The 27,431-nt window shown below is 32.9% G+C and overlaps 1 protein-coding gene across 4 annotated transcripts; it reads left to right on the top strand.

Annotated features, from left to right (window-relative positions):
* The first annotated feature begins 23,247 nt into the window (after positions 1–23,247).
* LOC110809853 (glutathione S-transferase L3-like) lies at positions 23,248–26,854 on the top strand. 4 transcript variants are annotated; one of them, XR_015814041.1, is made up of 11 exons: positions 23,248–23,406; positions 23,508–23,579; positions 23,658–23,718; positions 24,230–24,316; positions 24,989–25,087; positions 25,185–25,287; positions 25,375–25,451; positions 25,665–25,772; positions 26,067–26,285; positions 26,404–26,484; positions 26,671–26,854. XR_015814041.1 is itself a non-coding variant. In XM_022035809.2 (11 exons), the coding sequence occupies exons 1-11, from the start codon at positions 23,396–23,398 to the stop codon at positions 26,683–26,685; spliced, it is 831 nt and encodes a 276-aa protein (XP_021891501.1). In that variant the 5' UTR covers positions 23,248–23,395; the 3' UTR covers positions 26,686–26,854. The 4 variants fall into 4 exon arrangements, 3 of the variants coding, with proteins under 3 accessions (XP_021891501.1, XP_021891502.1, XP_021891503.1); XM_022035809.2 differs by having other exon boundaries at positions 26,067–26,183; XM_022035810.2 differs by lacking the exon at positions 24,989–25,087 and having other exon boundaries at positions 26,067–26,183.
* Positions 26,855–27,431: the final 577 nt, after the last annotated feature.

Genomic DNA, 27,431 nt, shown 5'->3' with positions numbered 1-27,431 from the left:
GACAAGTTAGCAAAAATATATATCCAGAAAATAGTTAAATTACATGGAGTGCCAGTGATAGTAGTGTCCGACAAGGACCCCAGGTTCACTTCTTGGTTTTGGATAGCTTTCAGCAAGCCATAGGAACGAATCTGTCCCTTGATACTACATTCTACCCTTAGACCAATGGACAGTCAGAAAGGACAATCCGTACACTTGAGGATATGTTCCGAGCTTTTGTCCTTGACTCCGAGGGCCATTGGGATGACCATCTATCCCTGATAGAGTTCGTCTACAACAACAGCTACCAAACGAGTATTGGCATGGATCCGTATGAGACGTTATATGGGCACCCATGCAGATCGCCGATTTGTTGGGAAGAAGTAGGTGATAGAAAATTGTTCGACCCAAATCTAGTAGAGGAGACTACATCCAAAATAGTTAAGATCAGGAAGAACATTCAGATGACTCAGAGCAAACAGAAGAGTTATGCGGACACCCAGAGAAGAGATTTGAAATTTAAGAAAGGCGACCGGGTGTTCCTTAAGATCACTCCTTTCAAGGAAATCAGTAGGTTCAGCAAGAGGAAAAAACTGAACCCCTGATTTATTAGATCATTTCAAGTCTTAGACAGAATTGGTACCGCTGTCTATAGACTAGCACTGCCTCCAGAACTTTCCAATGTCCATAACGTGTTTCATGTGTTCATGCTACGCAAGTACAACCTGAACCCCTCTCATGTCTTGGCGCACGAGCCTCTTCCACTCCAGGAGGATCTATCCTACGAGGAAGTACCGGTCAGCATTGTGGATCAAAAGAGCAGATTACTCTGCAACCGAAAAATTCTCTTCGTAAAGGTTATATGGCAGAACCATAAACTGAGAGAGGCTACGTGGGAGCTAGAAGCAGACTTTAAAGTCCAATACCCCCAGTTGTTCGATTGAGAGTGAGAGACAAATTTGAGGGACCAAATTTCTTTTAAAGGGGACAGAGTTGTAACACAACAATTTTTTTTTTACTGATTAAAAGTTAATAGATATAAATTTTTATTATTTTATTTTGTATTATTGTATTCTGTTTTATTTAATTTAGAGTAAAAAAATGAAATAAAATGTAAAGAGGATTTAATTGAAAATAATTTTAAGAAAAATGGGTAAAACGGACGGCTTGGATGCGCTCCCTCCCAAACGTAATCGAACAGCCAGATTCAAAAGTGATCGGACGGCCCAGAGTGAATCGCGATGGACGGTCTAGATTGGATCGCGATGAATGGTCTAGATTTACTTCCTATTTAATCGCGATCAGATGGTCCAGATCAAACGCGATGGATGGTCCAGATCAAAAGAGGATGGATATAAATAACCTCCATCTGCACAAAACCATAATCCTAGTCGCCAGAACCCCTCGCTGGAGAAGACAACCCAGCCACCGGGGAGCCGACCGCCACCACCCGCCGCCGCACCGGAACCCTTTTCGATCGATAAAAAAGGTAAAAACTTTTATTTTTGCACGAAATTCAATTTTAAGCTCACCCATGGCCAAATATGAGTGAAAAGACCACCAATTGGCTAAAAAATACCGGCGAAGCTCGACGCCGCCGCCACAAAAAATTTCACAAACTGCCTCCGATGAGGCCCTTCTCGATTCCTGTTTTGCTTAATTTTTTCACCATTGTGATCACCGTTTTCTTCTCTACAGGTTGACTGAAGCGAAACACCCAACCGCAACGTGAGCTAGAGGAGCCGCCACACCGGAGAGCCCCGCCGCTGGTGAGTTTCGATTCTTCGTATTTTTTCGGCCAACCGAGGCCCTTTAAGGTTTTTGCTCACAGGAATCGATGCCAAATCGGCTGAATTCAGCTAAAAATGGCCAACCTGAGGTGAACTGCCACCGCGGGCGGCAACACAGTTGCCAAAGCATGGCGGAGCCACCGTGCCGGATTTTTGAAATTGACCGAGAGGGCCCTGGAACTGATTTTGAATTTATTTGGAATATTTGTAGGTACTATAAGCGCGTTTCAGTCTTTCAGAAAAAAAAAATTCAGGGAACCCAAGAACCGCCCGTAGGCGCAGTAAACCGCGTAGCTCTTTGGTGTTAAATCGAGTAAGGATCCATCACCATATTCTCTATCATAGAACTAAAGTTTAAATAAATAATAATGTGGTATTTTGTGCGATTTTAGTAAATATATATAATTAATTAAGGGTTGCTAATGGAGACAGAATCGAAAATTATCTACTGCTGTTGTTGATTATTTTTACAGTTTACTGCATGATGATATCTTATTTATTTATTTTATGACTTTGAACGCATGTATGGTTTATTTTACGTGTTTACTGCTAAATCGAGAAAAATAAAGTTTAAACGGTAAAAAAATCGTATGATTAAATGATTAGATGAAAAGGAAGCCTTACTAGATATATTGGGAGATGGTGGACAGACGGGGTATATAGGGAACCCTACCGCGAACGTTGTCTCATACCGGACAGAGTATGGAGACTGAATAATTTGACACTCATGTCGAACGAGGTATTGAGGTTTAATGTTTTGGCACTTATACCGGACGGGGTATGGGAACGGCCCTATAATTGAGATTGTTAAAGAAAAGGGTTCACGTGTAGCGGGGATATCCCTATAAACCCCCATGGATACTAGTAGGCTGGTGAAAAGAGAAACAGTTATAGTTTGATTTATTGTTAATAGATATAGATTTATAATATGTTCTATGTTGCTGATGGTTCATGAAATTATGATCTGTATGGTATTATTATTTTTTATAGATTGTTTTCATAAATTCCACTATGGTAAGTGAACAAGAAATGATTTTATGATTGATAAATGAATTTACTAAGTTTAATGCTCCATTAGTAGTTTTTATTTTATACCAACCTTTACTTCTGTGCCAGTGATATAGTATGATATCCTTACTGGGCTAGTGTAGCTCATTCTTTATTTAACCATTTCAGATCAAGAGGACCTGGTTCCAGAGCCCAATCTGCAAGAAGATTGCGAGTAGATGCTAGATATTTTCTATTTTTTATTTGTTTCCTTATTTCTCGTGTTTCTTTCAAAGAATTAATTCTGTATTGCTGTTTAGTACTTTTAAGTTATTATGTAAGGAATGTAAACCTTAACCTTTTATTTCACTTTCACACTTAAATTATTTTTTTTTTTTTTGAATTTCTGGGGTCGTTACATTATCACACCAAGATTTTACAAAAGATGTAGGATTTCAACCTATTTCATTTAAAAGATGATGTATCCATAAGACTTCACATGTGGATTGGGTTATAACTCTATGGACTTTGCGCTTGAGCAAGATATCATTGTTTGCTTCTTATTTTTTCATAATACGAGATTCTCACCAACAAAAATACAATAGCCCGTAGTAGACCTCTTATGGATCCTATATCTAGCCCAATAAGCATCTATAAAACATTTAATGTGAGTATGTTCATGATTTCTAAATATTATGTTGAGTCCCTGGGTACCTTTTAAGTAGCACAGAATTTGTTCTAAAATCTCCCAATATTTAACTATAGGTACAGATATAAATTGATTTGCAATACTGACATGATATGCAATATCTGGACGAGTCACAGTTAGATAATTCAATTTTCCAACTAGTCATCTGTATTTTTTTGGATCATCAAGGGGATCACTGTTATTTTTTGTAAGATGTACATTTGGTATCATAGGCGTATTGCATCGCTTAGCTCCCAACTTTTATATTTCTGCAAATAGACCAAGTACATACTTTCTCTAATGTTGCAAAATTCATTCATTCTTGTTACTTCAACCCCCAGAAAATAGTTTACTTATTCCAAGTATTTGGTATTTAACTTGGTAAGGAAAAATGACTTGAGAGATGATATTCTTGTATGGTCATATCATGTAATCATAATATCATCAACATAAACAATAAGTATATTAACTGCTATTAATTATCCATAGAAGACTGAATGATCACACTTGCTCTTCTTCAATCCGAATTCACAGACTACCTCACTAAACTGTTAATTTTAGCAATTAAGTGGATGACCCACTAAACTAGTATTTTATTTTCTCATCTATTTATAACACTTGAAGCCAACTTAAAAAATACCCAAAATAATAAATAACCATTATAAAAGAAACTATACTTTGATGAAGTGGGTAACGTTAAAATAAATTATAGAATTATTGTATATTATATGTATTAATCTATAATAATAGAAACGGTTATCAACACATTCAATTACTTTGAATGTACTTTAGCTTCTTCTCTCATCTATAAAAGGAGCACAAATTTTCCTTTCAATGTGTCTTCCATCAGCTAAAATTATAAAGTTGTGTACTTAATAGTTAGATAAAGAGAAAAAGTGAATAAGAGAATAAGATTTTTTTCAAGAGGTCTCTCAATCACATTATAACTGCATCATCTCAAAACGATATGTAACTATAACTTTATGTTATCTTTCTTTTCTTAAAATGTGTTGGATTCAATAAAATGATGACTTCAGCATAAAAGTTTCTTACATTTAGTATCAGACCAAGATTGAATTCATACATCGTAGAATTCTACTAACAGTTTATATGTATATATATATTATTACTAACAGTTTCTATATATATATATATATATATATATTATTATTACTAATAGTTTATATATATATATATATACTAACAGTTAATATATATATTATTGCACTAACAGTTTATATATATAATTTTACACTAACAGTTTATATATGTATTATTTTTCTAACAGTTTATTTATATATTATTATGTTAACAATTAATATATATATTATTGCACTATCAGTTTATATATATATAATTTAACACTAATCATTTATATATATATATATATATATTATTCTAACAGTTTATTTATATATTATAATATTAACTGTTTACATATATATTATTGCACTAACAGTTTATATATATATATATATTATTACACTGATAGTTTATATATGTGTATATTAATATATTATTATATTGATAGTTTATATATATATATATATTATACTAATAGTTTATATATATATATGTTAAATTACAAGTAGTGAAAATGTAAATATCTATGTATATTTTATATAAATTATGGTTTCGTAGTTTTATGACTTAAGATTTATTAACACGGTGAGTTACCAAATTAACCCAGGTTGATGAGTTTTACGTTAATTAAACTATATTAAAGAATTAAGAGAGAGTTATAAAAGAGTAATATATATATTTTTTCATAATTATAAGATTGAGGCTAACCCAAAAGAGAGTCACTTTCTACTAATTATGAACTGGTAGTTTATTTTATATTATTTAGATGGATACCCAAAGGTAACATATAAATGACACAAAATATTAAGTATTTTAAGCCCTTTTGAGTGAACACTAGATATGATAACGTTTTTCCCAAAGAAAAAAATATAATAATATCAATAGTTCATCATTTATAAATTTAATTTTATAAATATACTTGAGGCCTTACTGTGAGCATTGTTCTATTTTTACAATTCTCACTTTACTATATTCTCTTGCATATGAAATGACAACTTTTGATGGGTCAAATTTTGCGAAATGGTATAAAAAGGTCCAATTCTCACTTGGTTTGGATCTTGATCTGGCTTTGATAATTAAAAAACCTCATGAAGTTACTGATGATAGTACTCTGAAGTAGAAGGAACAATTCAAAGTCTGGACAAGGTCAAACAAACTTAGTCTTATGTTTATGAGAATGGTCATTGCCACTAACATCAAAACTTTCCTCCCTCAAACTGAGATAGCCTCAGAATTTCTAAAATCTGTGGAACAATGTTTCAAATACGCTAATAAGTCTCATGCAGGTACATTGATGGTTGAATTGACCACCATGAAATATGATGGTCAGAAAAAAATTCAGCAACACATTTTGAATATGGCTAAAAAGGCTGCAAAACTTAAGGCATTGGGCATGAATATAGATGTATTATTCTTAGTTCAATTTGTCCTTAACTCACTTCCTTCGTAGTTTGCTCTATTTAAAATTCACTATAACACTAATAATGAATAGTGGAATATGAATGAGCTTACTTACAAGTGTATTCAAAAGGAAATAAGATTAAAGCAATATGGACATAACTTTGCCCTTACAATTACTTATGGAGCTATGAAGAATAAAGGCAAATCCAAAAAAGTAAAGAACATTCCACCAAAGAAACATAGTAGACTTAGGGAGAATAACTAGAGACATAATGGAAAATTTACTCTGAATTTCTACTTTTGTGGCAAGAAAGGTCATGTGAAAAGGAAAAGTAATAAGTATAAAGCTTGGTTCGAAAAGAGAGGTATGAATCTTTCTTTTGTATGTTATGAATCAAATCTTGTTAAGGTTTCTTCTAACACTTGGTGGATTGATTCTGGAGCCACAACTCATATTACTAATTAAATGTAGAGATTCATTATTATTCATAAAACGAAAAAAAGTGAAAAGTTCTTCTATATGGGAAACTGTCTCAAAGTAGAAGTGGTAGCTATAGGCACCTATCACTTGTTATTAAAGACTGGTCATTAGATGGATTTTTTGAATACTTTTTATGTTCTTTCAATTTCTAGGAATTTAATTTCGCTATCCAAATTAGATGTTGTTGGATATTCAATTTATTTTGGTTATGAAAAAGTAAGTTTAGTGTTTAATTCAATGCTAGTTGATTCTGGTATTTTATATAATGGTTTATATAAAATTTGCTTGAATCATGAATTTACACAAGCTTTAGTTACCTTGCATTCAAATATTGGATCAAAATATGGCTTAATTAATAAAATTTCTTCATTCTTGTGGCATAAAATACTAGGGCATATCTTTAGGAAAAGAATTGAGAGATTAATAAATGATGAAATTTTACAAAATCTTGACTTCACTAATTTCCAAGTATGTATAGACTGCATAAAAGGAAAAAAAACTAAACATACAAAGAAGATGTCACAAGAAGTAATGAGCTTTTTTAGATAATTTATACGAACATTCGCGGACCACTCTTCATTCCTTATTTCACTGGAGAGAGATATTTTATCACCTCTATAGATGATCTATCTCAGTATACTTATTTATATCTAATGCATGATAAATATCAAGTCATTGACATCTTTAAAGTGTACATTACAAAGGTTGAGAGACAATTAAATAAAAAGGTTGAAGTTATGAGATCTTATCGAGGTGATGAATTTTATGGTAGATGCAATGAGTCAGGATAAAATCCTGGTCTATTTGCCATATTCCTAGAAAAACATGGCATTTGTGCTTAACACACAATGCCATGTACGTTACAGCAGAATGGTGTTGTTGAAAGGCGTAGTCGTACTTTAATGGAAATGGTTAGGAGTATAAAGAGTTATTCTTCTGTACCTATTTCTTTAAGGGGTGAAGCCTTAAAGACCACATTGTATATCTTGAAAAGAGTTCTTAGTAAGACAATATCTACAACTTCTTTCGAGTTATAGACTGGTAGAAAACTAAGTTTAAAAAATTTACATATATGGGGTTGTCCAGTGGAGGCAAAAATATTCAATCCTCATAAGAAAAAAGTTAAATTCAAGAATAATATCTAGATATTTTATTGGTTATCCAGATAAGTACAAAGGGTATAGATTTTACTGTCATAACCATGGTACAAGAATAGTTAAAACTGGTACTACCAGATTCTTAGAAAATGGCAAAATTAGTAGGAGTGAAGTGTCAAAAAAAGTAGACCTTGAGGAAATAAGAGTGGATATCCCACCGCCATTTTTTCCTCAAGAAACAACTTTTGCTCATATTTCTCAATAAGTTACTGAAAACGAGCTACATAATAGAAATGGTTTATTACCATAAGAAGATGTCGTCATTGAAAATGTTATAAAACAACCTCAATCAATACCTTTAAGAAGATCTCAAAGGAAAAGGAAATCTACTATATCATATGATTATGTGGTATATCTACAAGAATTTGATTTTGATATTGGGATAATAATATATCCGGTTATGTTTTTACTAGCTATAAAAAGTGATGATTTTAATAAATGGATTGAAGTTATGAAAGAAGAGTTGAAGTCTATGGACCATAATGATGTTCGAGATTTTGTTAAATTGCCTGATAATTATAAAAGTATTGATTGTAAATGGATCTTCAAGACCAACTGCGATATTAAAGGCAGTATCGAACGATTTAAAGTCAAATTAGTGGCCAAAGATTTTACTCAAAAGGAATATATAAATTATAGAGATACCTTCTCTCCGATTTCTAAAAAGGATTTCTTAGAATCATTATGGCACTTGTAGCATATTTTGATTTAAAGTTACATCAAATGGATGTGAAAATTTCTTTTTTGAATGGGAATTTGGATGAAGATATCTATATGGATCAACCTGAAGGGTTCGTAAAGAAAAGAAAAGAACACTTAGTTTGTAAATTAAAGAAATATGTTTATGGTCTTAAACAAGCTTCCAGACAATGGTATATAAAGTTTAATGATACCATTTTATTTTTTAAATTTAAAGAAAACATTGTTGGTCAGTGTATATATATAAAATTAGTGGGAGCATGTTTATATTTCTGATACTATATGCAGATGATATTTTGCTAGCTAGCAGTGATCTTTGTTTGTTATACGAAACTAAGAAATATTTCTCTAAAAACTTTCAGATTGCTTATATGGGTGAGGCAACTTATGTTATTAGAATTGAAATCTTCAGAGATTGTTCTGGAGAATTGTTAAGTTCGTCTCAGAAATGATATATTAACCGAGTTTTGGAGAGATTCAATATGTAGATATTTTCAGTCAGTGTTGCACCCATTCTTAAGGGTGATAAATTAAGTAAAAGTCAGTACGCAAGAAATGACTTAGAAAGGGAACGGATGAAGAACATTCTTTATGCATCTATTATGGGATGTTTGATGTACACTCAAACCTGTACTAGACCATATATCAGTTATGTTGTTGGTATGTTGGGAAGATATTAAAGTGATCTAGGAATTAAATACTAGAAATATAAAGGTCTAGAACTTAAATAGAGTGAATTTATAATTTAAATGAGAAAGTAAATAATAATATTAGGGTTTACATTCCTTACATAGTAAATTAGAATGCCCAATAGGGTTATGAGAATGCCCTTAATATAATGGCTCATAAAAAGAAGCAAATAAATTATTTAAAACAAATAGATAAATGTCCTAGGGGTTAACCTCCACTACTTCTTAAATGAGTCCAGGAGGTAAACTACTCATAACCTTCTTACTGATCAGGAACTAGATCCTGGTCCTTTTGATCTGAAATAGTTAATAGAGAGGTGAGTTACACTAGCTCAGTAAGAATATCACGTTAATCACTGAAACAAAAAATAAAAATTGGTAAAAATCACAAAATAACTAAAAAATAAACAGGCAACACAAACAAACTATGGCAAATATAAGATGACTGATTCCGGCTCTACTAGTGACATGTAATTATTTTTAGAATTTTTTTAATTTTTCATTAAACACAGCATTATTGATTATTAAGTCTTAATTTACTATAATAGAGAATAAGGTGAGGGATTCTTATCTAAATCGATATTTTAAGACGTCGCACTGTCTACTACGCTTCCTAACGGGTCCCGAATTTCTTGAATTTTTCTGCAAAAATCAAAAATACTCATCATGCGACTAAAAATACCTCAAAAATTCTAAATTAGTGTCGAAAACCCTTTCCATCATATTTTAGGGTTCTAGCACGGCGACGGCGCCGTGCTCCGGTGCTAGGTTTGCTACCCATTACACCTCTAATATACTCACCCTGCGTTGATCTGGGTCATCCATCCACGTCGATGCGAAGCAAGGAGAACCATCAAATTGTTGTCTGTTTAGGCTAATTGCATAGACGAATCTGGACCATTTATCGTGATTGATCTCCTTTGTTCGATCGTGCCTGAGGAGGGAATGTATCTGAGCTGTTCACGCGCGCAGGATCAAACCTGGGCGGTTGGATCACTGGGCATGTGGATCACCCGCATGGTCTCCTACATGACATCAATGTAAGCGTGTTTTGCCACACGGCATGCTCTAGTTTTTCGGGGTTGCTGACGAGGTCGTATCACGTGGCCAAATTTTTATTTTATATTTTTGCCTCTTGTTTTCAATTTTTCTTTCAAAAATACCCCCCGAACTCAAATTTTCACTATTTTTTCTGAAAATTATTTTCAATTACATCTCTAACCTATTTTTCTCAAATAATTTAATAAAATAAAATTAAAATAATTTAAAGATAATTTTTAATTATTTTTATACATACCAAAATTGATCATGGGCTAAATTCTGAACCCGGGTATTACAGGAAAGCTGCAAAGAAGGTTACGAGGTATCTTCAAGAGACACAGATTATATACTAACATATAAAAGATCAAAATAATTAGAGGTGATTGGATACTCAGACTCAGTTTATGGTGGTTGCCGTGATAGCTTAAAGTCTACTTCAGGATTTGTCTTTATGCTAGCAAATACGACAATTTCGTGGAAGAGTATAAAGTAGTCTATTTCTGACTCATCCACAATGGAGGCTGAGTTTATAGCACGTTTTGAAGTCTCAAGTCATGCTTTGTGGTTGTAGAATTTCATTTCAGGACTTGATGTTATTGACTCTATTGTCAAGCCGCTAAAAATATTTTGTGATAATACTGCAACTGTTTTCTTCTCTAAGAATGGTAAATATTCTAGTAGATCCAAATACATGAACTTAAAGTATTTAGTTATTAGAAAAAGAGTTCATAAATAACAAATGTCGATTGAGAATATTAGTACCACACTTATGATTGTTGATTTATTGACTAAATGGCTACCTCCAAAGACGTAATCAAAACATTTTTTAAGGTTAAGTCTTTTGAGTAATCCATAATATGATAATAGATATTTCAGTAGTTGAATAATTGATATTTTGCACATTAAAGTGTGTTTATGTTATTTCTTATTTTTAATCATAGGTGCACAATTTAGTATTTAATCAACAAAGAATGTCTTGATAAGACAAATTATAAAGGCTATTTTGGCATTATGGATTTAATTAGTAAAAGTTATTGGTGTGTGATGCATAGAAGAAAATGCAACATTGAAGTCATGTGACTGCTATGATTCACATTTATAATCTAAGTTATTTCAGTATTATGGTATAACAATTTTGGGCTTGTTGGCTGATTTTATTATAATCACGTATCAAATTTATTTTACCAATAAATATATTTCAGTATAAAATGGATATATATATATATATTATAGTTTTTATAATTGGTTTTGTGGGTCAAGTGGGAGAATGTTAATTTCAGCAATTAACTGGATGACTCACTAATTTAGTATTTTATTTTCTCATCCACTTATAACAGTGGAAGCCAACTTCAAAAATACCCAAAAAATAGATAACCGTTATAAAGGAAAAATGTATTTTGATGGAGCGGATAACATTAAAATAAATTATAAAATTATTGTATTTTATTAGTATTATTTTACAATAATAGAAATGGTTATCAATACATTCAATTACATTAAATGTGCTTTGACCTCTCCTCTCATCTATAAAAGGAGCACAAATTCTCCTTTTAAGGTGTCTTCCATCAGCTAAAACTACAAAGTTTTGTACATAATAGTTAGACAGAGAGAAGAAGTGAATCAGAGAATTAAAATTTTTTCTAATGGGTCTCTCAATCATGTTATGACTGCATCATCTTAGAACGGTATGTAACTCTAACTTTCTGTTGTCTTTCTTTTCTTAAGATGTATTGAATTCAAAAAAAATATGATTCCAGGATAAAATTGTCTTACATAAACTTGTCAAACCACACACAAGGAATCTATTTCAGATCATACAAAGATTTTTTTCAAATAACAAACTTTCTCATACTTCCCTTGAGCAACAAGCCCAGGTAATTACTCTATATAAATTTTTTTAAGAGATCATCATGAAAAAAAGTATTTTTATTGTTCAACTGGTGTAAGGACCAGTCTCTGAATGCTGCAATAGATATGAATAAACGGACAAATATAAGTTTGGCTACTAGGGAGAATATATTAGAATAGTCCACTCCATAAGTCTGAACATAATCTTTTGCTACCAATCAAGTTTTAAGTCTCCCCATAGAGCCATCTGGATTCACTCTGACTGCAAACACTCATTTGCACTGAAACCTTTTTTTCTTTGGGTAAATTTACCAGATCTCAAGTATGATTATCATTAAGTGTATTTATCTTCTCAAGCATGGAACTAGGCTAATCAGCATGATTTAAAGCCTCCTTAACTATCTTGGTTATAGAAGTGAAATCTATAAAAACAATTAAAGAGCTAGATAAATGAGACAAATGATCATATGAAATGAAATTAGCAATAGGATAAGTAGAATGAGAAATGGTGCATTGACGTGTACCTTTATAAAGACTGATGGGAATATCAAGATCGCGAATGGAAGGATCAGATGATAAAAAAGCTGGTATAGGACATGTATCATTAGTTTGTTGTCTTCTGGAGTAAACATAAATAATGGACGATTATTCTTGAGTTAGAGACACACCATCATCAATTTACTCAAAAGGCATACTAAAAGAAATACCATTATTTGGTTACTCCATAGAGGTACTGTTCTGGAATTTATAAATGAGTCATTCATCGTCCTTCACCTGATCTGTAGAACTGCACTGTGAGGAGAACAACAATATATTCTCTAAAAAGACTACATCGATTGATACTAAATCTTTATTAAGATCTGAAGAGTAACATCGATATCCCTTTTATAGGCGGGAATATCCCAAAAAGACACACTTCAAGGCGTTGGGATCAAATTTAGTAATACTAGGTCATTCATCTCAAACATAACAAATACTACCAAATACTCATAGTTGTACCAAAAATAATGACTTGTTTGGAAAAAGAATATTGTAAAGAATATCACTTTTGACTACTGCAGATGGTAGATGATTAATCAAGAAACAAGCTGTGGATTTAACTTTAGCTCAGAATTATTTATGAACTTATGTCTAAAATAAGAGGGCTCGAGCACTCTCAAGTAAATGTCTATTCTTTCTATCAGCAATCCCGTTTTGACATGGTGTATCAACACAAAATGACTGATGAAGAATCCTATGTTGAGTCATATAATTCTGAAACGAATCTGACATATATTCTTTACTATGATCATTTCTTAGCACATGCACAAAAATATTAAATTGAGTTTTAATTTTCGCATAAAAACTACAAAAATGAGCAAATACTTTAAAACGAGTTTTTATAAAGTATATTCAAGTCATTCGAAAAAAATCATCTACAAAAGTAATAAAATACTTAAACTCTGTTTTAGATATAACAGGACATAAACCCCAAATATTATAATGAACTAATTCAAAAGCAAACTCAGCTCATTTATTAATTCTCGGACTTGACGAGTTACGATGATGTTTTACAAACTAACATGACTCACAATCTAATGAAGATACATTACGAAATTGAGGACACAACTTATTCAACACAGTGAGAGATGAATGTCCCAACTGATAATATGCTTCAAGTGGAGAGACAATACTAGAGTAGGCAACAGATCGACACAATAAGGCTATTCATAGATCCCTTTAAGAACTTTTCCTCTGCGTCCACCAAAACCACCATTAGAAATAAGAAGTTTTAGATCAATTTCATTATAAATTTTGCATGCTACTTCAACATTTTATAGACTACATTTATCATTTGCGTACATTCAAGAATTTAAAAAACTAGTAAAAGTAACGGCAGAAGGAGCTCTTGTTGAAGTAGGCCTTTTGCCACAAGATTTTTCCTCAGTCCAACTCAACCTCTTCTTCAAACCCTCTAGAGCCTTGTCTTTAGCAAGCTTCTCTCTCTTTAAAGAAACTAGAATATATATATCTCTCCTTAAGCTTTCTCAATTAAAATCAACCCCCAACAATATCTCTTTCTCTTAAGGTGTCCTTCAGCTTATTTCTATAGTGGAATGCGTCTCTCTCTCTTTGTTCGTGATTCTCTCTCTACTCCCTACACACATACTCTCCCTAAAATTCTATCCTCATCACCAAATATGTTTCTGTATAGGTTAGGAAAGAGTGTTGTGATGATGTAGAAATTTTTTTTCAAATCATCAACAAGTAGCCAATCAACGCCACATGATCTAAACCTGTAGTGTTAATTAATAGTGAATTAATTCTTGTTAGTTCTAAGTATTTATTTAGAAAAATTTTAAATACATACATAACTGAAAAAAAAATAGTTTAAAGGTTTAAATAAGAAAGTATCAATAATCGAGTGGTTATTTTGTTATTTATTGTAATACTTAGGCCCAGAATTTGGCCCGGGATCAATTTTAACATTTTAAATATATAAAAAAATTATTTTTAAATTAATTTATTTTAATTTTTGTTGAATTTATGGAAAAAAATAGGTTATGGATGAAATTGAAAATAATTTTGAAAAAATTTGATGAAAATTTGGGTCCGAGTAGTGTTTCTGAAAAAAAAAAATTAGAAACTAGGGGTCAGAGTGCAAATAAGGAAAATTTTACCACATAAGACCACCAAGTCAGTAACCCCGACTAACCGGAGCATGCCGTGTGGTAAGGCACTCTGACGTCGGTGCCACGCAGGATGCCACACGGGCGATCCGTGTGCCCTGTGATCGAAGAACCCAGGATCGATCCCGCGCACATGGACGGCCCGAATTTGTTCCTCCTTTAAACGCGATCTGACGATCGAGATCAAATCACGGTGAACAGTCCAAATTCATTTTCTCCTTAAATGCAATCAAATGATCAAGATCAAATCGCGATGAACGGTCCATATTCATTTCTTCCTTAGGCACGATCGAACGGTCGAGATCAAATGCGATGAATAGTCCAAATTAACGCGAGATGGGTATAAATATTTCTCATCACACTGAACCCAAACCCTAGCCGCCAGACTCTCGCTGGAGAAGAAGAACCAGTCGCCAGAAAAAGGTGTCGATCGCTGCTGCACCAGAGCCACCTCCGACCGTCAAAAAAGGTAACAATTCTCCTACCCACTCAGAATTCGTTTTGAGCACCCCTGTGGCCATATCGGAGCAAAATCAACGGTGGTTGAGCCGAAAACTGTGCGCAAAGCTCGGCAGCAACACTATAGGCAAAACATGCAACCTCTTCAATGACCCCTTCCTGTTTCCCATTTTGTGCGATTTTTCCACCATTGTGTTCATTGTTTTGTTTTTTACAGATTGACCGAAGAAAAAAATTCTAGTCGCAAAAGTGAGCCAGCACAACTACTACATCCAGAAAACCTCACCATCGGTAGATTTCTATTTTTTGACTTTTTTTCGGCTAACCGAGACCCCCTAACGTGTTTTTTTTTTGTAGGAATATGTATAAATGTGGCAAAAATCAGCCAAAATCGGTCGAAAACGATCAAATCAAAGAAAACCATTACTACGAGCGGTGGTGCCGTCGCTGGAGTACGGTGGTGCCACCATGTTGAAACCTCAAAATTTGCTAGAAAGGATTTTTAACACCAATTTTGAATTTTTTTGGGTATTTTTAGATACGTGAAATATGTTTTAATCTCCACATAAAAATTCAGGAAACCCGGAAACCATCAATAGGCACAGTAGAAAGTTTGGTGTTTTGGACACCGATTCGTATAAGGATCCCTCACCCTTTTTTCCATTACGGTAAATTAAGACTTAATAATTAATAATTGTGTATTTTTATAGAAAAATTAGAGAAGCTTAAAAATAATTACAAGTCACTAGTGGAGCCAGAACCGGTTAGTTCATGGTCATTTTGATTTCTTATTTTTTTTCCTGTATTGCCTATATTTGGTTATTATTATACTATGCGTAACTCAATTGATGATTTTTAGGATTTTTTTGGTTATTTGGTTATTTGTTTTGCCTGTATTGTGTGCCGATATTTCGGTCATTGCTTATTTAGCTATGTTAAACTATATTATTATCTAAGTGAACTATGAGTATAAAATGAGATATGGTTTTTGTATGGTTGATTGTTATACCGATGAAAATCTGTATGAAAAACCTGGGAAATGGCGGACAAGCCCGGTACATAGGGAACCCTATCGTGAACGTTACCTCAATTGGACGAGGCTGGGAAGTCCCTTACTAGTAAAGTTTGGGAGATATAGTTCACCTTTATACTGGACGAGATATCAAGTTGGTGGAATGTTTGGCGCCCATTACTGAACGGGGTATGGGGACGGCTGGTTAATTGCTTAATTGGATATTGAGTTCACGAGTAGAAGGACATCCCTATGGACCCTCAAAGGTACCAGTAAGTGAGTAAAAATATAAAATGATCATTTTTTATTATCTTCTATGTGATAAATAATAGTGCATGAATATGAGCTTTTATAAGATATTGTTGGGAAAGACTTATTTCACAAACATAGAATAAATAGCTTTCTTTATAGTAAATGAATTTACATTAAATTAAGAGTTTCATTGGTTGTTTTTCTTATTTTTACCAATATTTAGTTTTTCATATCTGTGAATAGTGTGATATTCTTATTGGGTTAGTGTAGCTTAACCCTTCATTAACTATTTCATATCAAGATGACTAAGATCCAGATCTTGATCAACGAGGGGGTTGTAAATAGTTCACCACACGGACTCCCTTCAAAAGCTAGTGAAGGTCATCATAGGATACTTAGTAATTTGTTTTTCGTTTATTTTTTTATTTTCATTTGTTCTTTTAGAATGAACATTCTTGTAACTATATTGGGCATTCTAAATTATTGTGTAAGGAATATAAACTCTAACTCTATTATTTCACTTTCGTATTTAATTTATGACTTTATTTTCATTTAAGTTTCGAACATTTACATTTATACTCAAACCTTAAAAAACTTAATGATGAAAAGTGAACATATTAATAGAATAATTAAAATTGATAATAAACATTGCTTGTCAATCAACTTTAAGACTTTGAAAATTATACAAAGAAAATTACTCATTAATAATTGTATAAGAAAATGGGTCTAAAAATGCAAAGGGCATTTCAAATATTTTCTAGCTTGGATCTTCACATATGTATTTCTTTTTCTATTTTTTTTCTTGGGTTACATACAACTTTGGCACAATTTGCACCTTTCTATTTCTTTTTTAGGCATTTTATTTTATGATTTAATTTTAACTAAGAAAGTATAAACAATATTATTGAATGCAGTAAATGCTATATATTACTTAAATTTATAGAGGAAATAAACTCAACATAGTTATTAAGTTATGCAACTTTATTGAGTGACCACCAAATTCCATTTTAATCTATTTAAATATATATTAATTATGTATTTAATATAATTTTTTTATTTCTATTTCAAAATATAATTTTATAAAAAAATAATTTTAGATAGTTGAAACTTAAAATCAAACTATTTATTTAGAAAAATAAATATATTCTAATACAAAAACATAATTTGAATTCATAATCTCTTACAAATAAAGGTATAAATACATAATTTCATGTATTATATAAGATATATATAAAATTATAATTAATGAGTAGGTTTAATCTTTTTTTAAATTAATTTTGAAAATAATTAATTAATATGTATTTACTAAATTAATTATGAAAGTGATTAACATGATGAGATTGACTTAATATAGTGTGAATCACACCAAGCTTTTTATATATTATATAAAATCATATTATAAATTCCCTTTTAATATATGTACTTCAACTACTATATGTATTTTACTTTAATAATTTAGTCAATGATATAATATTTTCAGAAAAACTAGATCTTTGTTTAATAAATTTAAACAGTGAAGTTTGGTTGCAGGAGCTCTTAATAGTTTGTCATGATTTTTTAATTTTAAATTTTAAATTTAATATGATTAAATGGCTTATGTTTTACATTAAGAGGTTCATTACATACAGTTATAATATCCAAACCTGAAATTTAGTCCGATATTAATTTTAACATCAAAAAATATATAAAAAATCTAAATTTAAAATTAATAAATTTTAATTTAATGAGAAATTATGGAAAAAATAGGTTGAGCATGAAATTGAAAATAATTTTAAGAAAAAAGAGTAAAAAATTAGGTTCGCATGGTGTTTTTGAAAGAAAAATTAGAAACTATGGATCAAAATATAATTAAAAAAAATTACGCCACATAGGACCGCCCAGGTAGCAGTCTCGACGAATGAGGAGCGCGCCGCATGGCAAAGCACACTAACTTGGTGCCACGCAGGAGGCCACACTGGCAATCCGCGTGCTCCACAATCGGACGACCCAGAAGCATTCCTACGCGCATGGACGGTCCGAATTTATTCCCTCCTCAAGTGTGATCAGACGGTCGCGATTAAACGCGATGAATAGTTCAGATTCATCCATCTTTAAATACGATCGGACGGTCGAGATCAAATCGCAATGAACAGTCCAAATTCATTTTTTTCTTTAAATGCAATCGGATAGTCGAAATCAAACGCGATGAACAATTCAGATTTACGCAAGATAGGTATAAATATTTTGCATCACACCGAACTCAAACCCTAACCGCCAGTCTCCCACCGGAGAAGAAGAACAAGTCACTGAAGAAGGAAGTCCACCACTGCCCGTCACCGCGTCAGAACCACCTCCGATCGCCAAAAAATGTACAAATTCTCCTTTATAATTGGATTTGATTCCAAGCACCCCCATGGCCAAATTGGAGCAAAAGAAACGGCGGATGAGCTGAAAACTGCGGGCAAAACTCGCAACCGCCTCCGATGAGCCTTTCTCATTTTCCGTTTCGTGCAATTTTTTCACTATTATGTTCACCGTTCTATTTTCTATAGGTTAACTGAAAAAAAAAAACATTCAACTGCGAATGTGAGCTGGTAGAGCCGCCGCACCAAAAAATCTCGCCGCTGGTATATTTTTATTTTTTTGACTTTTTTTAGCCAACTAAGACTAACATGTTTTCTCGAATGGATGGATATAAAACCGGCCAAAACTAACCAAAACTGACAGAAAACAGCCAGGCTAGCAAACTGCCACCACAGGCGGTGGTACCGTCGCCGAAGCACAACGGTGCTGCCGTGCCAGAATTTCGAAATTGACTATAAAAGGATTTTAACACTGATTTTGAATTTTTGGGGTATTTTTAAGTACATGAAGTATGTTTTAATCTCTGTAAAAAAATTTAGAAAATCTGAGGACCGCTAGTAGGTGCAATAGAAAGTTCGGTATTTCAGACAGCAATTCGGGTAAAAATTCCTCACCTTATTCTCTATTATAGAATTGAAGCTTAATAATCGATAATATAGTATTTTGTGTAATTTAGAAAATTTTGAGAATAATTATAGGTTACTAATAAAGACAGAACCGGTTAGTCATTTATTTGTTGTCATATTTAACTGATTGTTAAATTTACATCTTTAAATACATAATGATATACTGGAATAACTAAATGATTCAATTGTGCTTCCTTGATATATATTTTGTTTGTCTTGCGTGATTTACAGTTGATTTGTAAAATTAAAAATTAATATCCAAATGAAAAATTATTTAGTCATGTAAATTAATGAATGATAGTCTTACTGAAAATCTTGGGAGATGGTGGACAGACCAGGTACATAGGAAATCTTACTGTGAACGTTGTTTCATATTGGATAAGGTATTCAGAAATGGTATTTTTGACGCTCATACCGGACGGGGTATGGGGATGACCCGATTCACCCTCATAGCAAACGGGGTATTGATGGATGATATTTTTAGCGCTCATACCAAACGGGGTATGTAACGACCCCAGAAATTAAAAGGAAATGCATATATAAAATTTTAAGTGCGGAAGCGAAATAAAATATTATGATTAACATCCCTTACACAATAACCAAAACGTATTAAACGTATGAAAGAATAGGCTAACTAAAGTAAATACTAGAAATGAATACTATAAGGAAAACTATAAAATCTTTAGGCATCTACTCGCCGTCTTCCTACAGAACGGGCTCGGGAACCAAGTCCTCCTGATCTGAAATGGTTAAGTAAGGAATGAGCTACACTACCCCAGTAAAGATGTCACACTATCTCACTGTCACAAAAGTAAAGGTTGGTAGAAAACAAAAACGACCAATGGAGCATAATTTATAACAAATTCATTTATCAATAATAAAACCATTTACTATCCACTTACCTCGGTGAGATTCATAAAAATGACATATGGAAACAATAACATCATAGATATCATAAGTTCATACACAATCTGTAACATAACACATGTCATACTTTTAATATCTCAATCATCAGGCAATAAATTCCCTCTTTTACCAGCCTACCAATATCCATGGGGATCCATGGGCCGTCCCCATACCCCGTCTGGTATGGGCGCCAAAACCATAAACCTTAATACCCCATCCGATATGAGGGTGAAGCGGGTCATCCTCATACCCCGTCCGGTATAAGTGCCAAACTATCTAAAGTCTCCATACCCCGTCCGGTATGAGAGACAACGTTCCCTGTAGGGTTCCCTATGGATTCGGTCCGTCCACCATCTCCCAGGATATCTAGTGAGGCTGTCGACTTATCCATTTATAAATTCACATACCCTTTTTATTTTTCTTAGTCTCAATTACCCAATCAACATAAATACGTAAATCAGTAACACACACCAAACAAAGCAACACAACATCGAGTTCACAATAATTCAAACCATAATATATTAAACAGTGATTCATGCATACAAAACCACAAAATAAACAATCAAATATTATACTGCATTTAGACTGTAAAATATATCAAACAGGAACAGACCGACAAATACATCAGGTTCAGGCTCCATTAGCAATCTTAATTAATTATACATATCTATTAATTCATAAAATACCGTTTTATTATTTATTAGCCTTTAATGTCGTGGTAGGAAATAGAGTGAGGGATCCTTACTTGTTTCGGAGTCTGAAATCGGGTTCTCACTGCGCCTACGGGCAGTCCCTAAATTCTCTGAATTTTTTTTCGAAAACTGAAACACACTTTTGGTACCTGCATATGTCCCCAAAAAATCTCAAATCAGACCCAGGGCCTATTCGGCTAATTTCGGAAGCCGCCGTGCTCCGGTGACAACGCCGCCACAAGCGGCGACGATCCGCCTCGGGTTGGCCATTTTCGGTCGAATTCGGCCAAACTTGCATTGTTTTCTGTGATAAAATACCCCTAGGGCCCTCGGTGGGCCAAAAAAAATCTAGAAAATTGAGACTTACTGGCAGTGGAGCTCTCAGGTGCGGCGACTCCTTCGGTGCAAGTCACGATTTGGTGTTTTACTCTGGTCAACCTGTAAAGAAAAGGACGGTGGTCACAGTGGTGTAAAAATTATATCGAACGGGAATCGGGAAGGGCCTTATCGGAGGCAAAAATTGAGGGTACCCGCGGCAGCGCCGCTGGGCTTCGGCGGTGTTTTCCAGGCAATCGGCCAGTGGTTTGGCTCCGATTTTGCCACAAGGATGTTCAGCATCAAAAATCGAGCCAAGGAGAGAAATTTTACCTCGTTTGGCGGCCGGAAGGTGCTCCGGTGCGGCGGCAGATGGCAGCGGTCGGTTCCTCCGGTGGCTGGGTTGTCTTCTCCGGTGAGGGTTCTGGTGGCTAGGGTTTGGGATTGGGTGTGGATGAGATTATTTATAGTCTTCCTCTTTTAATCTGAGCCGTCCATCACGATTTAATCTGGGATGTCCGATCGCGATTAAATTAGAAATGAATCTGGGCTATCCATCGTGATGCGATCTGAGTCGTCCGTGCGTGATCAAATCTAGACTGTCCATACGCGCGTTTGATCTGAGCAGTCCATGCGCGCAGGAATGGATCTCAGCCGTCCGATTGCGCGCACGCGGATCGCCCACGTGGTCTGTTCCGCGTGGCCTTCCCGTGTCAGCATCTCTGCCACGCGACGTGTCTAGTTGGCTAGAGCTGCTGACCAGGCTGCTGACGTGGCTGCTGACGTAATTTTTCTAAATTACGTTTTGACCTCCGGTTTTTTATTTTCTTTTCAAAAAGACCCTCATAATCCAAATTTTCACTCCTTTTTCCCAAAATTATTTTCAATTAAATCTAAAAAATAATTTTACCCCTTTTTATCATTATTATTATTTTTATTTCTATTTAATTAAATTAAATTAAACTAAAACTATATAATTATTATCTAATAAATTAATTATTAAGATAAAATAAAATCAAGAAAAATTTCAATAATAATAAAAATAAAAATTTAGGTGTTACAGGGTATGAGGACGGCCGGTTAGTTAACAATGTTGGATATTGATTCACGCATAGTAGGACATTTCTATGGGCCCCCAAGGATACTAGTAAGCAAATAAAAAGGGAAAATTGTTGTTCTTGCTCACTTAAATATGATATTAGAATGTTATTTGAGTTATTGTTTTTATATGTCGATTTTTGAAATCTTGCAACGATAAATATATGCAATAAATAGTTTTCTTTATAATAAGTGAATTTACTTAAATCAAGAGTTACATCGGTTGTTTTTATGATTTTTACCAACTTTCAGTTTCTGTATCGGTGAGTAGTGTGATATTCTTACTGAACTAATGTAACTTACTCTTTCATTAACTATTTCATATCAAAAGGATCAAGACCCAGATCCCGATCAACAAGAAGGTTGTGAATAGTTCACCACTCGAATTCTCTTCAAAAGCTAGTGAAAGTCGTTCTATAATGCTCAACATATTGTCTTTTGTTTATTTCTTTAATTTTCATTTGTTCTTTTAGAATGGTCATTTTCATAATCTTATTGTGCACTCTAAATTAATGTGTAAGAAATGTAAACCCTAAATTCTATTATTTCGCTTCCGCACTTAATTTATAATTTTATTTTATTTTAAGTTCTGAATTTTTATAATATATTTTTTTTACAAAATTCAAGTTATATTCTTATCCAATTCAAAAAAATATTAGTTTAATTTTGTAAAATATGAATGCATAATTATTACTATAAGTCGTTTTAAAGGAACGATACAATAAATTTATAAATTTTTAACAAGTTATTTACAATTTTTTATTTAAGAGGATATGTCATTTATAAATTTTTAAATTTGATTAAATTAAAAAATATAAATTATATTATAAAATTAATAAATATTTCATATAAATATAAAATTTTATTAATTTTTTAGTGAAATTTAATGGATATCATTTCAATGTTTTACTTAAAATTTAATAAAAAAATAATTTTTTTTTCTTTTTTAAAAAATTGTTATCCTTAAGTATAATTGTATAAATAAATTAGTGGCGGAGTACGAAACGTAATTTATTCAGTTTCACATGGTGCCGATTTGTTTATCCAAAACGACAACGTTTGACGTCACTCCTGATCCCTGAACTTGCACCAACTACTCCTATAAATAGCTCATGACGAATCTAACACAAACCATGCGCTTTGTTCATCGGCCAGAAGAAACTTCCAGATAACTCCATCAATGGCTACTGCGTACGAATCGCTTAATCTCTTGAAAATTCCTCGAGTTTTAGCATCTGTATTTACTCTAGTGAAGCTTATTTTCTTCTCATTTTCGTTTTTGATGATTTTAGCGTGCAAGAGAAGTTGCCTCCCGCGCTGGATTCTACTGCGGATCAGCCGCCTCTCTTTGATGGAACTACGAGGTTTATAACTTGAATTGATCAATTCTGACTTTTGATTTCTTCATCTGATATTTTTTGTTGGTTTTTCTTGTCGACAAGGTTGTATATTAGCGACATTTGCCCATTTGCGCAGCGTGTGTGGATCACTAGAAATTACAAGGTTGTTCCTCTCTCATTTTTCGATTTCTCTTCCTTTTTATTTCTTTTTGCAAAATATGTTCTTCGTATAACTGCCTTTATCAAATTGAAAAAGAACCACGTATGGAATTATAAAATTGTTTTCTGATTTTGATGCTCGTTTTCATGTTTATTTTTAAGTTTTCAGTTTCATTTTCCATTTTTTGTTTTTCTTCCCTAAGAAACTTATTTTACAAATAAGTCCTCCAACTCGAATGGACTTGAATAAGGACAATGATCTGAGAATTTTGGACGCAATAGACGACCTTGTTAAAATATATTAGTTTATTTAAAAATTCTGTTCTTGTCAAAAAGTGAACATGTTTTTTATGTATTTGTATTTATTGTCAGATTTTTTTATTAAAGAAACAACAGAAAATTCGACTAATTATCAGTTAGATTATCGAAACATATTTTTTAATTTCTTTTAGTTAATTCACGATCCCACTTGTTTTGTCCTCTCTCGACTATGTCTGACCGACTTTGGCTTGCAGGGACTACAAGACAAGATTAAATTGGTTCCTCTGAACCTCAGGGATAGGCCTACTTGGTATAAGGAGAAAGTATACCCTCAGAATAAGGTTATTTACTTTCATAAAACCCTCTTCGGTACTTTTTTGGATATCTTTATTGAAAATTCTGTGGTCGATGTGGTAAAGTTTGATAGTCCGTGGATGCCATTTTAGTCGATTGACAAGTCATTAAATGAGTCATATATATTCATGTCTTAGATGGTGAATAGATGATCTGCCTTTACCATTTTGACAAATTACTTTTCAAGTTTCAATGGTTAAAAACCTGTATGTTCTAACTTTTTGTTAAGTATTTAGTTGATTATATTGTACATCAAACAGGCAAAGTTCTATTAGGCTTTTGTTATATTTTGACTTTCATAAAACATCTACTGCTATATATGCATATAGTTGCATAAACAAATGCATGATTGCCTCAGGACCGTGTCTTTCGGGTTTCCTTTTCCACAAGGAGTCAAGCTTATTAAAGTATATGAATTTGAACGCATGATTGCCACCGGACTCGTACCAGAAGAATGTTATGTATGCATAACTTCGAGTTCCTGTATTTTATAAGAATGAACCTGTTGAATAACTTGGATGATTCATTACCAACTTATTTGGCTTACAATTGCATGGTAGCCTTTTGTTTTGTTCTGTTCCAGTTTGGTAGTTTTCTCAACTCACAAAATATAATGTTGTTAAATTGCTCTTACATTTATGAAAAATGCTTATCAGTAGGTGCCATCATTGGAGCATAATGGCAAAGTCATTGGAGAGAGTCTTGAGTTAATCAAGTATGTGGATTGCAACTTTGAAGGGCCATCACTTCTTCCTGATGTAAATTAAGCAGAACTTTTCTTGCTTCCTTGTTGGAAAATTTCCATTTTCTTTCTGTTAGGACTTTGACTAAGGTTGTGAGGTGAAAAATCTGTAGGATCCTGCCAAAAAAGATTTTGCTGAAGAGATGGTCAAGTATACTGATACATTTATCATGTTTATCTTTACTTCATTCAAAGGAGATACAATAAAGGAAGCTGGTAGGATTTAAAACTCGATGCACCTCAATAAAGTAATCTAGTGTATCGGTTCAAGTTTAGCTTAACATGTTTGATATATTGGACTAGGTCCTGCTTTTGATCACTTGGAAAATTCCCTGCATAAATTTGATGATGGTCCTTTCTTCCTTGGTGGATTTAGCTTGGTAAGCTTCTCAGAGCATAATTGTATGCCTTTTCAAAGCATTGACCTAAAGCATTTTCATAATTTTATTGAACATGTAAAGACACAACCATCCATCATTAATGATGCAGTACGAATATGTAATAGGCCATAACGAAAAGTGACAACACAGTCAAATAATTTTGAATGTATTTTCTTGTTCTCTGTTTTATTTATGGATGAAAAGTGATTTCAGGTGGATATAGCCAATATTCCGTTTGTTGAGAGATTCCAACTCTTCTTCTTAGATGTGTGGAAATATGATATTAGAGAGGGCAGGCCAAAATTAGCAGCATGGATTGAGGTACTTTGAGAAGCCTTATATTTTTGGAGATGTTTTTCAGTTTGAGCAATTGGCTAATTGTTATTAATTGTCTCACCCTTATGTTATACTGGGTCTCAAGTCAACAGACTTCTCAATGGACAATAATATCCCTCTGGTAACCGAGTTGTACCACTTGAGTTAACAGTGGTTGCAATCCTTAAATTTTGTTATAGTATGGAGTTGTGGCTTTGTAATATTATTTGCTCTCTAGTTTTTCTATGAATTCCTTAAAAGATTGAATCAGTTAACTCCTGGCTCGGGTGCTTATTACAGGACTTGTATCTAGTTACTTATCTTGAATCACTTGCTGTTCTATCAATTCCTTATCTAGGAAGTGGTAGTTGTAGTTCATGGGACCCTGGAAGGCCTACTAAAGGACTCGTACTGGTGGTATTGTTCGATCTGATGAGAGCCATGCATATCTAGCATCTAGGGGTTTTCATGATATTTTTTTCTCTTTTGCTCTAAAAAAAAAAAGGGTTGGCGTTTTAGGTAAGCTTTTAAATGAATCCTTAATAAAAAAGGATTTTTCGTTATTGTAATTGCTGTTCTTACGAAATCCTCTCTGGGCTCTTGAATTATAAGATTTATTGGGAATACATCTTTGCAGGAGATGAACAAGATGGATGCATATAAGCAGACAAAGTATGATCCAGATGAGCTTCTTGAGTATTACAGGCGGCGGTTTCTGGTACTGCATCTAGAGCATCCCTAACATAGTAACATGAAATTTTTTTATCAAAGATAATTGTCTGAAGAGTAGATTGCTAAATGCATTTGGTTTTTTATTGTCTAAAGTGTAGATTGCTAAATTCATTTGGTTTTTTATCTTTGCAGCCCTTGCAGTAATTAACTACACTTGTTTCTTTCAATGCAGTTTCTCCTCAGCTAAGCAACTTGATACATGTATACGAGTACGATATGCATATTTAACAGTTTACGTAAATCAAATCCGTACCGGTCGCTGTTAGGAAATGTGTTGCTTGCATAAATAAGAAAATAAACTTGTTCATGTACTGAGACAATAATAAAAATACATGAACATTATCCAACTTTTACAATTTTGTGTGATCTCTCACTGCAATATTCACTTTTGGAAGCACATGAACAGAATGCTTTAGATTGGTTTTTGCAGAGTGAGTGGTTTTGAAAGGTAAATGCAGTTGATTTTGCTGTTCTTCCGCGTTGGACTTTGATTCTTCTCTTGGATCTAATGACTTCTAAAAGAAATTGGAGAATTTATTTTGTAAATTTATATTTAATATGTTTTAATTTAAGAGTTGAATTTTTTTCTGGAACAAATTAAGAATTTTATAAAATTTACTTAAATATTTATGCATAATTTATTTAGAGCCAATTTCATCAAGATTTTTAGTAGAAATTGTAATGTATTATCTTAAATTTTATACTATTCTATTTTTTCTTATTTTTTAATAAAACTTCCATATTTAGTTAAATGACTGTATGTTTCTTGTATTTTCATAAATATAATAATTTATAAACTACAACATTTAGAAATATATTTTTTTTGTAAAAAGCATCTAATAATTATTTAAATAAACATAACTAATTATTTCAAATATTAATAAAAAATTATAAAAGATGGAATTTAAATTATACTAATTATATTTATATTTA

Source organism: Carica papaya, chromosome 8, assembly GCF_054855325.1.
Source record: "Carica papaya isolate Zhongbai chromosome 8, ASM5485532v1, whole genome shotgun sequence".
NCBI lineage: Eukaryota > Viridiplantae > Streptophyta > Magnoliopsida > Brassicales > Caricaceae > Carica > Carica papaya.
The sequence above is the reverse complement of the archived record's forward strand: the minus strand, read 5'-3'. Positions and strand labels throughout refer to the sequence as shown.

What these genes read in the sequence shown, in the direction of transcription:
- LOC110809853 (XM_022035809.2), top strand. An exon ending in CTCTTTGATGGAACTACGAG is followed by an intron (nt 23,580 to 23,657) that starts GTTTATAACTTG and finishes CTTGTCGACAAG; the next exon opens with GTTGTATATTAGCGACATTT. An exon ending in CTAAAGGACTCGTACTGGTG is followed by an intron (nt 26,184 to 26,403) that starts GTATTGTTCGAT and finishes ACATCTTTGCAG; the next exon opens with GAGATGAACAAGATGGATGC.